At 39.2% G+C, this 13963-nt stretch overlaps 1 protein-coding gene across 2 annotated transcripts; it reads left to right on the forward strand.

Moving 5' to 3' along the window:
* Positions 1-3594: 3594 nt before the first annotated feature.
* Positions 3595-12163, forward strand: LOC112293451 (putative lysine-specific demethylase JMJ16). Of its 2 annotated transcripts, none has more exons than XM_024542866.3 (12): positions 3595-4931; positions 5294-5640; positions 6305-6376; positions 6496-6573; positions 6693-7190; positions 7509-7727; positions 7889-8050; positions 8313-8687; positions 8808-10263; positions 10503-10609; positions 10818-11009; positions 11280-12163. In XM_024542866.3, the coding sequence occupies exons 1-12, from the start codon at positions 4889-4891 to the stop codon at positions 11754-11756; spliced, it is 4026 nt and encodes a 1341-aa protein (XP_024398634.1). In that variant the 5' UTR covers positions 3595-4888; the 3' UTR covers positions 11757-12163. The 2 variants fall into 2 exon arrangements, with proteins under 2 accessions (XP_024398634.1, XP_024398635.1); XM_024542867.3 differs by having other exon boundaries at positions 4565-4931; positions 5405-5640.
* Positions 12164-13963: the final 1800 nt, after the last annotated feature.

The following is a 13963-nucleotide window of genomic DNA, read 5'->3' on the forward strand; positions in this document are numbered from 1 at the left end:
TGTCAAGGACAAGAACATGATAAAGACAAATAAACAAGTGAGACTTCTCTCATAGAAAGATGACAAAATAGAAATAACTTGATATTTATATTAAGAAAGAAACTCGAATGGCTATTCCCAAAAGCCAAGAAAACTAAAGACCCTTGAAATTAGATTGGAATCAAGAAAGAAGTTGACAAGAGTGAAGAAGGCTTCACTCTTGTCTCTATACATACTATCTAACTAAGGGCTATGTGGCGACATTCTATAGGACCTCCAATATGTGTTGACTTTGTAGGACACATACCTTGACTTATAAGGCAAGTTTTTCTACGTGTGGACCACATAATTAGCTTGGTCTTCAAGCTAATAAGATGTGTGGTGCATGGCCAACTTATTGACCACGTTTCTAATCCCAAAAAGTCAATTAAAGACACCTATAAATTCAAAGTAGTGTCTATGAAGCTTCTAAGAAGCTTTCATACCAAATACTATAGAATTAACTTACTTTTATCTATTTTTACTTATTTCTATCTATTTATACATGTAATTATTGGCTTACATGCATATGTCCATGACAGTATGTATGCAGACACACACACACACACACACACACACACATATATATATATATATATATATATATATATATATAATATTTTATACAGTAAATATTTTCTAATAAAAGAAATTATATTTACTCAAAATTTCAATACATTTTTTGGCCTAAAATTCATGTAGTGATAAGCTCCATTAGTACTATATCTAGAAAAATATGATGTCATTGAAAAATATCTTTGAAAACATTGAAAATGATTTAAGCAAATGAACATGGTTATCTAGTTCATACTAGAAATAAAGATGATAAAACATTTAATATTGTTGGTTAACTAGTGGTTAGTTGATATGTTGCAATGTATGATCTAAGTTTAAGCATTAAATTTTATATTTTTATATATTTTTTTCTACATATAAAGTAAGTCTATTCAATAACATATTTATAAAAGACACAACAAACAAAACTATGCAAATAAGAGACATTGATAATCAAAAATCAATAATATATTAATAGAAGGTGTATTACAGCTCCAAAAGCTAGATTATATTTATTTGGAATGCATACAGATGAAGAAATATCAAACATTGTTTGATCAATACTACATTGTCTTAGAATATAGCAATTAATATTTAATTTTAATGATATGCTTAAATTATATTACAACATGCAAAAAAATATATATTTTTTTATTTTTATTTTTAAACATGTGTATACACAAAATATATACAAATTTTCATTAATTTTATTTTCAAAAATTTTCAAAAATGAGTTTTTGATAACATGAATTTACAATTATCGTTTTTTCTAAAATAGTATAACAAGTGAAAGATTCTATTTTAGAATTATTATTAATGATTTTTTGAAGTACTCAATTTTCTAAACATTCGTGAATAATATGTAAAACAGTTCGTCCAAAAGTTTATAATGCATGTTTTAAAGTGGCATTAATAGAAGATAACAAAGAGTCAATGGAACAGCTTAAAAATTTACCAACAACAAAATAAGTTGATCAATTGGGAGTATTATTCACATCAATTTTATTAGCAAATGTAAATGTAGCATTGTAAGCTACGAAGCAAATTTGAAATAAGTATTTGTAATGATTTACATTACTAGTTTATTTGTAGATATGTGATCCAAAATCCTACAAAAAAATTGAGTATATGATCATGGTTTGATTTTTTTTTCTCTAACAAAATGCTTCAAGAATCTAATAAAAGATTGGAATATTTTCTACCTTTGTCTTTGTTGAAAAATAATTCGACTCCATAACAATAACTTAATTGCTCAACATAAGACTCGATGTTGTTAAGAGGTTACATAAGAAGCTGAAGTTATTTTCTTTTAAATTAACAAACAGACAAGGTATTGTAAACAAAGATGTAAATGCTTCTGGAATTAACCATTGTGTGTGTTTTGTGTTTTTGCAGGAGTTCATTTTTTTCACTGTTTTTTGTGTAGTTTTTGTGTAGTGCTAATGAAAGATGTTTGTATGTTGTGATGAGTTGTTGTATTGTGTATCATTGTACACAAATAACTTGCTTTTGCAGATTACATACAAAAACAAGGCAATGGTCACTAGTACTGGTAAGTGTGTGTATACATAGTATATTAATTATACTTATGCATTTAGTGTTCATATAATTTTTACAATTTAATGAATTTTTTTATCACAAGAGTATGGTTCAATAACAACTTAAAGTTTATTATTTTTCAGATTATAACTATTTCATTGTGTGTGTATCTATATTTATATAGAGAATTTTCTTGATAAATTCTCTTAACCTTTGATAATATTTCTTCACCTAATAAGAATTGAAATTGAAGTATTATTATTTTACAGATTCGTGCAATATACGTTCAAACTGCTTTTGATAAAAAAAACCATATTATTTTGTGTCTTATTAAAGTGAAAAATGTTCAGCCAAATCATACCCATACTAAAAATAAAATAACGTCAAATAGTTATTTCTAATAGGAAGTTGCTGTATCTAAAGAAATATTTGTAAGGACTTTATTTATTTACTTATAACAAAAAATGATACTTTTGTGCAAAATAAAAAATAAAATAAAAAATGACAGTAAGAATACAATTGTACTAAAATACAATAGACACACACATTTCCAACACTCTGTTATTAGTTATATAATTTTGAAGTTTAAATTTCCATTCAACATTTATTTCTAAAAGTATACCTATTGCATTTATTTTTCAATGTAATTCACACTGTTATAAAAGTATTGAATCTAGTTTGAGTGATCAATATATATATATATATATATGAACAATCAACTTAACTTTGATGTTGTAGAAATATCTCAAAATATATATTTAAGTCATTTTTTCAAACAGCCTATAGGATTTTGAGGCCAAAAGGGTCTTCTATCTAGATACATCAACATTGAATATCAACAATTCACCAAATTCAGTCAAAACTCTTAATAACAATAATCGATTTTTTCAAGATAGTTAAATATCCATGACAAAGTTGTACAATTACCCAAGTCTTGCAAAATGAAGTGGTATCACTACAATTGAGATACTATCAAAACATGGAACACACCATAAAAAACCAAAACTATGGCGACTTTCTAAAAAAGAGGATAAAGTTTGCTAATGAAGTAATAGAGAGCATCATCACATTTGATTCATCCTCTTTCGCTTTTACGATGTCTTTTAGGGCTAAAATCAGCCTCCAAAATAATGTAATAAAAGTGGCAGAGCTTTCAAGGCAAGAAGAGGCGGATCATTTGAGGAAAAAGCAGAGGGAAGTGCCAGCTCAGCAAGGCTTCCACTAATGATAGCGCAAGCTCATTGGATGCCCTGATCATGGATCCACACACTTGGTGCACATGGATGAATGAATAAGTAAAATGATAGATGAACAAATGAATGGATGAATGAAGGGAGAGATGAAGGGAAATGATCATGCATGCATACATGAGCATGGGCTATGGCTCCATCCCTTATGTCATTCATTCCCCATTGAATCCCCGTCGTCTCGTTGGTCGCCATTAGGTCACGCCATAGCCGCAAATCGAGCGTCTACTGCTGCTGCTCTTTTCCTAGTCCTCGTCATTGCCGTCGTCGTCGTCGTCATCGCTGCCAATTTGCCACGCCATTTCCGCGCGGTCACTCGCTCTGCCACACGGAATTTCTATTGTACTTTTTATTTGGTTTTGTTTTGTTTGGGTGTTGTTGTTCGGTTGGTTGTCGGGGGTTTGAGTTTGACACACCGGATTTGACATCGCGTTGCAGTTGGTGATGGTGTTGTGGCGCTTGCTCATAAGCTTGGTCATCGTCTGAGTGTTAGAGTATGGCTTGATGGAATATAGGAGTGGGAGTGGGAGTGGAATGCCGATCGTAGTTGCCTTGGGCAGAGGAAAGTTGTAACAGACGAATTGAGGTGGGATTTGGTGTTACAGAGGGGCTTTGATGTGGATTTGGTAGAGTGGGCCAGCGTTGTATTGATTTTATTATTATTATTTGTTCATTTACTTTATTTCGTGAGCGCGTTAGAAGTTGACCAAGAGCACCGATGGGGAGCTTCGGCAACTGTGCAGATTGAGGGCTGTGCATACTTGTTTGGTTTGTTTTGTGGAATTTTAATTAGTACTTTGGGAGAGGGGGTCTAAGAGTTGTTGTGTTCAATGGTGTGTCGGTGGAGGTGGTTGTCGTGTAACTCTGTCGCGTGGGATGAGGAGTTGGTGAGTAGGTTATGAAGGGGACGGATGGAGTGCATTTGCTTCATTTTGGAAGCAACCTGGATCTGTGGAGAAGTGGTGGTGTGTTGACTAATCAACTATGAAGGTTTTCTAAGTGCAAACTGGGATGTCAGGTTTGCTAGACTGTTGTGATGACGAGGAAGATGGCAGGGTTGGTGATCTGGTTGTGCGTGGGATTCTTCCTCAATTAGAAGCGGTAAAGTTTATGGGACAGGTTGATGTGGTTTGTCAAAGGTAGCGTTTTGGGTGTTCATGATCCAGCGAGGGGATGGGTTTTAGTGGGGCGGAGTAGCAATTCTCTTATGATTGCTGGAGCTGATTTCAGAAATTTGTGTCCCTTGCGACGAAATATACAAAACCTTTCTTGAGTCTCGCGAAGAGAGAGTCGAAGAAGAGTTTTGAGAGAGGATAGTGCTGGGCTCTGAAGTTGCCAATTGTGTCCTAGATGACCGCATGATAATGTTAACTGCTAGTCGTTGTCAGTCAGCTTGAAGCGCAATAGAGTGGATGGGAAGGCAGTGAGTAACCATCGAGCTTTACCTAAAGGTTCTTTTCAGCTGCATGGACACCATTCTATGACAGGGAATTTATGTTTGTCTCTGCGGTAGTCTCGACTTGAAAAAGATGGCGTTGCTGCCACCTCTTGCTGACTCCGTGAGGATGTCAGGTACGTCCGACCATCTCCTACTTTTGTCATCTCTGCACTGTGGTTTTGTTCTTTCATTTATAGTTGCACCTTTTTGAGCTTGAATTCTTGACAGTTTCACTGCTAGGGCTGTGATAGTGCTCTCTACATGTCCGTTGCGGAGTGGGAAATTCAAAGAACTTATGACATGCCATGTGGCGTTAATGCCAATGAGAGCTATGTCGGGGTTTTGCGTGCTTCGATGGAAGATCGAACTGCTTAGCGTCGTTGCATCTTTGCTTGTAATCATTTCGTTGTAGCAATTGCTTTGTGTTCTCGATTTGTTTGCATGGGGTAGTGATGAAGAGAGGACTGACTATTCACCATACATACATGGACTGCAGCTACACTGGGGGGTTTGGATGCACACCCTTCCTTTTACTCGAGTCATGTGGATGTGTCTGGAACTGAAAATTCCCCTCATGTGGTTCTCACATTCCATGGGTCTGATCCAGAAGAGTTTTCCCAGAAGCACATTTTGGAAACCGTGGAATTGAATGTTTCTACGGACAGTCAAGACGAGTCGCCCTTGCCGCCTGTTCGTCGGAAACGGATCATCCGAAGGAATCCAACAGAATCCAGTAGTGAAGATGAGTACGTGCCTAAAACTGTCAGGCGCAAATCTCGAATTAGCTATTGCGAGTCCGACGGTAGCCCAGACGAAGAGGCTGGCCATGTTCGTCTGCAACAAGTAAATATTTATCCATTTTTCTCGTATTGATCTTGTCTGATTCTGGCGCAGGAGTCTAAAGCATAACCCTACATAGCATCTCGACACTCGCTTTCGTACTGCATGGATGTGAAGGTTTGAGGAATGTAGAGCATGTTAATGATCTGTTACGTAAAAACAAGCATCTCGAAGAGAAGCATATTACATGAAGTTTTACAATACTCAAAGGAATTTTATGATAAGTGAACACGTAATAAGTTTTTATGGTCTAAAAGGCACTAAGCAGCAACAAGAACGAAGGAAATCAGAAACTTAAGCTGGTGTTGGAGCTTCTTTCACAGTCCAAGACTATTGAATCCGTTTTGCATGTTGGTTGTCGAATTCATTCATGGGAGGTAATAGCTCGTTACCGTAGGCGTATTTGAAGGATAATTTAAGGGTATTATAAGACTCGTGACTTAGAGAGGTGGTCAACATCGCATGATGTTTTTATACGGTTGGGTGGAGATTCACTCTTGCAAAACCATATCAAAGTCAAACATGTAATGTGTAAGAGTCATGTATTGGGTATTGGCACTGGCTATAGTCAACTTCGACAAATGTGTGTTTTTCCAAGTATGTCTAGACGACGTCTTCATTGCAAGTTTACAATGATTTCATACTGGTCTTTCGTATGTGCTCCCAGGCTGTTGCTACAAAGCCCGAATTACCGTATGGCGTGCTGCGCGGTTGTCCATCTTGTCGCACCTGTCAAAAGGTGACCTTGGAACCTTCTGTTTTGATCGTCCAGGTTATGCTTCATGTAATTTCACTTCTTCAGTGCCTTCGAAGATGCAAGGGCTGAATTTGTACAACTTAATTTGCTATTCGAACTAGGTGTTGGCAACTTGGCGGCCGGATGCTGGTCGAAGGCCCTGTATTGATGAGGCCCCCGTTTTTTACCCGACGGAGGAGGTACGTGTTTCACATCGCAAGTCCTTAGAATCTGTGTCTTTTAGATCTACGTCATACTTTACAGTACTTGTGATATCCTTCAGCTCAAACAGCCAACCTTGCCTCATTGGCTTCTTCAGGAATTTAAAGATCCTCTGAGGTATATTGCAAGCATTCGAGCTAGAGCGGAGCCCTATGGAGTTTGTCGCGTTGTTCCGCCACAGTTATGGAGACCCCCCTGTCCATTGCGAGGGGATTCTGTAGAGGCCCAAAATATGGAGTTTCCAACACGTGTGCAGCAGGTTCACAAGCTTCAAATTCGGCAACCAACTACCAAGGTGTGGTCACCAACAAAACTAGCTAGCAAGAGGCGTAGAGGACGGGCAACAATCGGTAGAATGGGAGGTTTAGCCGCTTGCACTACCTCCCCACCTATTAACGATCAACCGGAGTACTTTGGATTTTGGCCCGGAGACCCGTTTCCATTGAGAGCCTTCGAAAACTATGCCAATGACTTCAAAAGTCAGTATTTCCGCATCCCTGAACGACAAAGTTCAGAACCTGATTGGGAGCCTACGGTCAATATGATTGAAGGGGAATACTGGCGTATTGTTGAGCAAGCCACGGAACAGATAGAGGTATTTCACCATTTTTTGAATGTCGAAGCAAGTCGTTGTAAATTGCTTTGTCAATTTACTTCATAGTATGGGCATCTCAACCTAATCAATATATATATATTTATACATATTAAAGGAGTATTTCCCTGCTCGATCTTCGATGTTGTATTTGGGCTTTAGCTAATTGGTTCAAAAGTTGAAAAGCACGTCTTTTTTTAGAACGTAAGCGCGGGATCTACACTTAGAATGCAGCCCATCACGAACTTTTGTATCTCTAGGTGAGTGCAGGTTAAGGATACGTAATAAGTCCTGATTTTTTTGGTCAAATATTTGGAGCAGGTTCTATACGGCGCTGATGTGGAAACTGGAAAGTTTGGAAGCGGTTTCCCTAAGGCACCACTAGGGTCGGAGGCTGCGACTCATTATGAGAAGTCAGGCTGGAATTTGAATAATATAGCAAGATATCCTGGTTCCATGCTATCATTTGAGGATGGAGACATTTCTGGGGTGCTTGTGCCGTGGTTGTACATTGGGATGTGCTTTTCTTCATTTTGCTGGGTAAGTAAAAAACCTGACCTGAATTGATTTCTCGAATGTAACATGCAGTTATCAAACTTGAGTTGATGTACAGACTTTAGTGCGTTCTGCAACTTACCATTTCGCGATATGGATGTTAACCTTGTAGTCCTAATCTTCATAAATTGTGGAGTATTTTGCAGCATGTAGAGGACCATCATTTTTATTCCCTCAATTATATGCATTGGGGTGCACCGAAAATCTGGTACGGTGTTCCTGGGTCTGCAGCTGACAAATTAGAGGCAGCAATGAAGAAACATTTACCTGACCTGTTCAGTGAGCAACCTGACCTTCTTCACAAACTGGTAATATAGCGTACTTCCACACTAGTTACTTCGACCTTCATGATACTCATTTGGGTTTTGTGCCTTTTGGACTGGTTTGCTATCATATCTTCATTATATCTTATATGTAATCAGCAACTTTCTGCCGTGTAGTATGGTATAAAGCTAGTTACTTTAGGAGATGATGTTCAACCCAAATTCAGTCAGTGTTGTCTCTTGTTTCGTGGTCTAACTGGCTGATATGACTATCAAAGAATGACTTCTGTAAAAATTTGCCGTTCAGGTAACTCAATTGTCTCCATCTTTCTTGAAGCCAGAGGGAGTTCCAGTCTACAGGCTTGTGCAGCAGCCGGGCGATTTTGTGATCACGTTCCCGAATGCTTATCATTCTGGATTCAATGCGGGATTTAATGTTGCTGAGGCTGTGAATGTTGCCCCTGTGGACTGGTTGCCTCATGGCCAAGCAGCGGTGGAACTTTACAGAGAGCTTCATCGTAAGACATCTGTGTCGCATGACAAACTATTGTTGGGGGCAGCCAGGGTGGCAGTGAGAATGTGTTGGCACTCGCAACAAAACGCAGGTGGCTTAAAGCCAAGTTTGGTTTCTTCATGGCTGGCTTATTGTGGGGAGGGTGGTATTCTGGCCAAGGCTCTCAAGGTAAGCATTGGATACTTCTCAAAGTAAGCAATGAACACCTTGTTCTTTATTATTATTATTATTATTATTATTATTTCTGGTGTATCCGTCCTTTGATGGCATCTTTGATGGTCTTTACAGGCAAGGGTGGATATGGAGCGTGTGCATCGGGAATCCTTGAAATCAAGTTCCGGTGAACTGTTGACGTTACCAGCGAAGCAGATGGACAGCAGCTATGATTCTACGGATGAGCGAGAATGTGAAACATGCAAATATGATCTACATCTGTCGGCTGTGGGGTGTGTATGTTGTCCCGACAAATTTACATGCTTGCTACATGGCCACCTTCTTTGTTCATGTCCCTGGAGTAAGAAAACTATGTTTTACAGGTATGATCTAGAGCAGTTAAGCCTATTATTGGCTGCTGTCGAAGGTCGTCCTGGGGCTGTTGCTAATTGGGTTAAGCAGGATGCTCTGCCACCTATTCCGTCACCTAGTCTTCGGGACTTGCTGCCTTCCCAAGTTCTGGCTGGGTATGTACCTAGAGATATCAATCTTCAAATGCCACATTCTTCCATGAGTTCTGCAGTTGTGAAGACTTCTACACAAATAAACCCCGTAACGTTTGCAGTTAAGAAAAAAATGGCAACGCAGAATGTCGGTGGGCTTCATCAGGTCTACAACGTGCTTAATTCAGAACCTGATAACAAGGCTCGGTCCTTTCTGAAGCCCCCCACTTTGGTGAGGAATTCCGTTCAAGTGGCATCGGCTCTCAACAATAATAACCTTCCGGAGCACAACGGTTCTTTCATACGCTCAGAATTGAAGGATGGGTTAGGCCATTCGGAAGGTGTATTCTTCCCGAAGCCCGGCCACGGAAGAAAAAATGCCCCAGAACATTCTGGGTGCAGTGTATCATTTCAAAGGGAATTCCTAAACACAAAATTGGGATCAACACAACAACCAGCTCGCTCTTCCTCTGAAAAGCTGAACGTGGACGCGTCCAGACCTGAAGTCATAATGCTTAGTGATGAAGAAGAGGAAATGGCTACCTGCAAGTTGAAGGAAGCAGTGGAATCTACATCTCCAGTTCACGAAGCATCTAGCGTTGTTTCCTCTAGGGCGGCAGAATGTGATACGGGCAATAATTTAGGGGGTCGAGGATGTCGAGCACAGCCTCAGGTTGGTTCCGACATTGCCAGATGTAGGAGTTCGACCAGTAACCCCCTTAATAGCTGTGGTGTGTCATTCCCTGAAGGGGATCCTTCTCATGGGTCCCTTGAAGTTGCTAGAGCTGGCGGTAGCATGAAGCAGCTAGCATCAGTGACAGCTGTCAGAATCCCTGTTAAGGAGAGACCATTGCATGCCCTTTCATCGGCGAGTATTTCTGTTAAACCGGAGGCTGAGGTGTCGAATGGGCACATTGCTCCCCCAAGGTCTACGACCGAATTGGTGACAGTCTTACAACGCAATGGTAGTGTATGCGTTCCTCCCAGGGTGGCCCGAGTTCGTGTGAAAAGGGAGGTGGAGCTTCTTGATATTGGACGCCTTGTGCTGAGAGAAGGGTGGCATACTAATCTCGCTATTTATTCAGCAGGTAATGCTTCTTTGCTTTGAGATAAGATTAAGCTAACTTTTGGCAAATGTTGAGATGAACTCCCTCTGCGAACATGAGTAGTCTTGCCTTAGATAGTTGCTATTTTTTAATGTTCACGCTTGTAATCATGGTCTTTCCTTCCTCCTGAATGTATGCTGTTAAATATCAGTTGATTTGTAGGCATTTAGCTGGGACGCCTAGTGATGGTCTCTAATCAGAAAAGTTCTTTTTGGTTTTAGGCTTTAAAAGCCGCACACGCTTCATCGATGTTGAAGATGTCCTTAAGACGTGCATTTACGTATCGGAGATTATTGATCGAGGTTCGAGTGCAAGGCCTTTGTTTCAGGTAATTTTTGATACGTTCTTCGCTGCAAGAAATTCGTCTTAATTTCAAATTTCAAATTTCGGAAATTTCAGAAGTAGATTCGTCTACTTCTGAAAGTTTGTGAGGTTCATTAGATTCGTTTAGCAGCTATGAAGCTTATTAACTTTTGGGTAGTCGCTGGTTCATCCCTAGTTCTCATTTGTCGCTCATCCTTTTCCTTGTTTTCTAGGTTATACATCCAACCAAGCGGGAAATCTACTTGAGTGAGACTATAGACGGATGTTGGCGTGACATTCAGGATCAGATTAACGAGGCAATTATCGCCCGCCGTTCTGATAACGTTAAGTTGCAGCTACCTCCTCTCTTACCGCCCCCAAGCGGTCTGGAAATGTTTGGCCTTACAACGACCTCCATTGTCGAGGTAAAGATCATTCAACTTCTGATGACATCGTTGATCAACGTTTCATTCATGCAATAGGTGAAGCCTGGAGAAATTAATGATGCGAATAGATGTCATGCATGCTTGAATCCAATTCTTTGGTTTTTCTTCAAAATATGAATGTATGGGTATATCCGTCACGTGTTTTGTTCCCCTTTACAGTTTACTCGTCCTTGCAAACCTGTTTCTCAAAATTCAACCTTAGACTTGAGGCGCATCAGCTGATCTGAGAACCATGTATTTGTTCTGCAGGCTATGGAGGCGCTGGATTCTTTCCACCAATGCTCTGATTATTGGAATGGCAAGCAGGCTCTTGTAAAGCAGAACTTCAGACCCGATCTAGCAGAGCCTGAGTTTCGGAGAGCAGGGATCAGTGTGGGCCGGTTAAAGGAGGAGTGTCTGGAACTGCCTTTGAGGGCTATGCCAGACAGAGCACCACAAGATAGGATTGTAAATATAAATAGCAGGTCATCTGTGAATATTAACAACACGAAGAATACTTCAGGACATGCTTTTGAGCAGGGGAATCCTGCAAGGCAAGGAGTTATGTCGAGCGGCTTCCGTAATGAAAGGCAGGATGCGTACTCCACTCTTCAAAGTCTCTTTCAAAGGGCAACTTCAGCAGAGTTGAGGGTCTTGTACCGCTTATTCACCACTGAGACACAGGGGACTGATTGGAGCTCTGCATTCCGAGCTCTTACTGAAGAAGTTCAAAAAAGATTTTTGTGATTAAGAACAGATACTTTGACACTATCATTGAATTTATACCACTGCAATTGTGGGTCAGCAGCAGTAGGTTCTAGTGAAAAAGAATTCGGAACGACTGGTTTTTCAAAAGGATGATTATTTTATTACTCAAGTAGAGCCTTGCAATTGAAGGCGCCCTGGATTACATTATGGCCACGAAGTGGCTCATTTAGACTCCTTTTATCTGAAGCTGGGGATACTTCAGGGGATACTGATCTTGTTGCTGAAAGAATGTAAGTCCCTAAGGCTACATAGAGTATAGCTCATGTCAATGCTCATTGAACTTAGAAGTTCTGGAGTTTTTTTGTCCGCGCTTCGGTTTTTCAGAATGTACTTCCTAATTAGATCTTCCTTTGCATGTTGGAATTACGCAGATCTAGAATTGTTCACCTATTGTCACTATTTGCAGTTGGATCATGCTGAAGATTAAGTTGATAGGTTGGAATGACGTAATCAAATCTAACGAGATCATAGAAAAACCAGTCGCGCAACTGAAAACATCTTTAGTCCTATCAAAGTGCGGCGTTGTTCAACAAGCCTACCTTTGGAGGTCCCATCTGGTGGTTGAAGCATTGTTTGAAAGTCTCCCTTGCAAATTTGACGCCACTTAATTCACGTCAGAACCATTTGGCTTTTGAGCAGCCCTTCTGAACCTTATTGGAACTTGTCTGCTCCAACATGGACCGGTGCCAAGCCATTTTGGTATACGTAACTTTCAAAGATCCTATTGAATGGGGGAAGTAAATATGCAGAAGCAGACATTAAAGAGAGATTGGGACTAAATGTTTATCTTTCTTGAAATAAATGACGCTTGTTGCCCATACTGAAGTGAAATCCGGTTACAGCTGGAATTGAAGATGCCATGGATTACCATCAGCTCTCCAGATTGTCCACAGAACCAGCCACCAACCGGCTACGAAGTTACCCTCATTGTAGGTGCAGAACTCAGCATGACCAAAACGGGTATGTCGATGAGCTGATCGACCAGTACAAATTCAAGGTCGTTGTATATAATTGTCCAGGGGTTTTGAGGTCACCAGAATATAGAAATTAACTTTGCATCTTGTAATTCAGACAGGAGTTGGCTGCAACTTAGCTAGGTATTGATAGTTTCTGACTGGGTGCCTAGCTCAAGCATTTAGTTCATCAGATCGAAATATTATTTTAAATGGTTCTAAATGGAAATCTTTATCCACAATTTGAAGCTTCTTGTGCTGTTTTTCTACGTTGACTATTAGAGTATAGATTGTTATTTAAGACTGATATTAGAATGGGCCACAATGTAGCGGTGATTGGCGTGTCTTGTTCCTTTCTATATTATGAGATAAATGAAATGAAATTAATTTACTGAGACAAATTTAACTGGAAAAGATGTGGAAGTAGATATATAATAAACATCAATAACACACTATTAAAACGTATTAGCAAAATTAGTTTAAAATAAGATTTTAAATATTTCTAAGTATTCAATTTGAATGATTTTTTTGGAGGTTTTTTAACTTTATAATTTTTTGTTAAGTTATTACAGTCTAATATATTTTTAATTAATACTTCTGAAAATATATTGCAGTATCAAAATAGAGAAGTAGAAAATTACAAGCCACAGTATTAACAGCCAGCCAAAAGAGGAATTGGCGAGATTAAGAATGATTATAACTTTATTTCTTTTTATGTTAGCCATAAAACATACAGAGTACTGTCTTGACTTTTAGTAACTTACCATACTCACATATTAAGGTGACTTTATTTTGTTGAATTATATTGTTTTTCAAATTTCCACTCGTGGCTAGGACAATCAATATCACAAATATTATTTAATGAAGACTGCAAATCTTTTACCGACATGCCATTCAAATACGTGCAATTTTCCCAATTATTATCCTAACACCAAAAGTAAGAAATTAATCTAAAATCACTTCAACATATAATGTATTAAATAAAAGAGCTTACAAGTGTTCAAAAGCGCAACTTTAAACCCACCCACTCACACATCAGACGAGAATAGAAACATCGTCGACGGAGCAGTTCGTCGCGGGGCCAGACTGAGCTGGTCGATGAGGGAGCGCCAACGCTCACGAGCAGTCCCCACTCGCAGTTGCCATTTCTATCAGACATGAATCGTAATGCCGTGGAATCCATGAGGCGAGAAGAGAGCATGAGAATCCATCGCACTTCAGCGAGGCTGTACC

The sequence above is a fragment of the Physcomitrium patens genome, chromosome 16, assembly GCF_059467195.1.
Source record: "Physcomitrium patens ecotype Gransden chromosome 16, ASM5946719v1, whole genome shotgun sequence".
Taxonomy (NCBI): Eukaryota; Viridiplantae; Streptophyta; class Bryopsida; order Funariales; family Funariaceae; genus Physcomitrium; species Physcomitrium patens.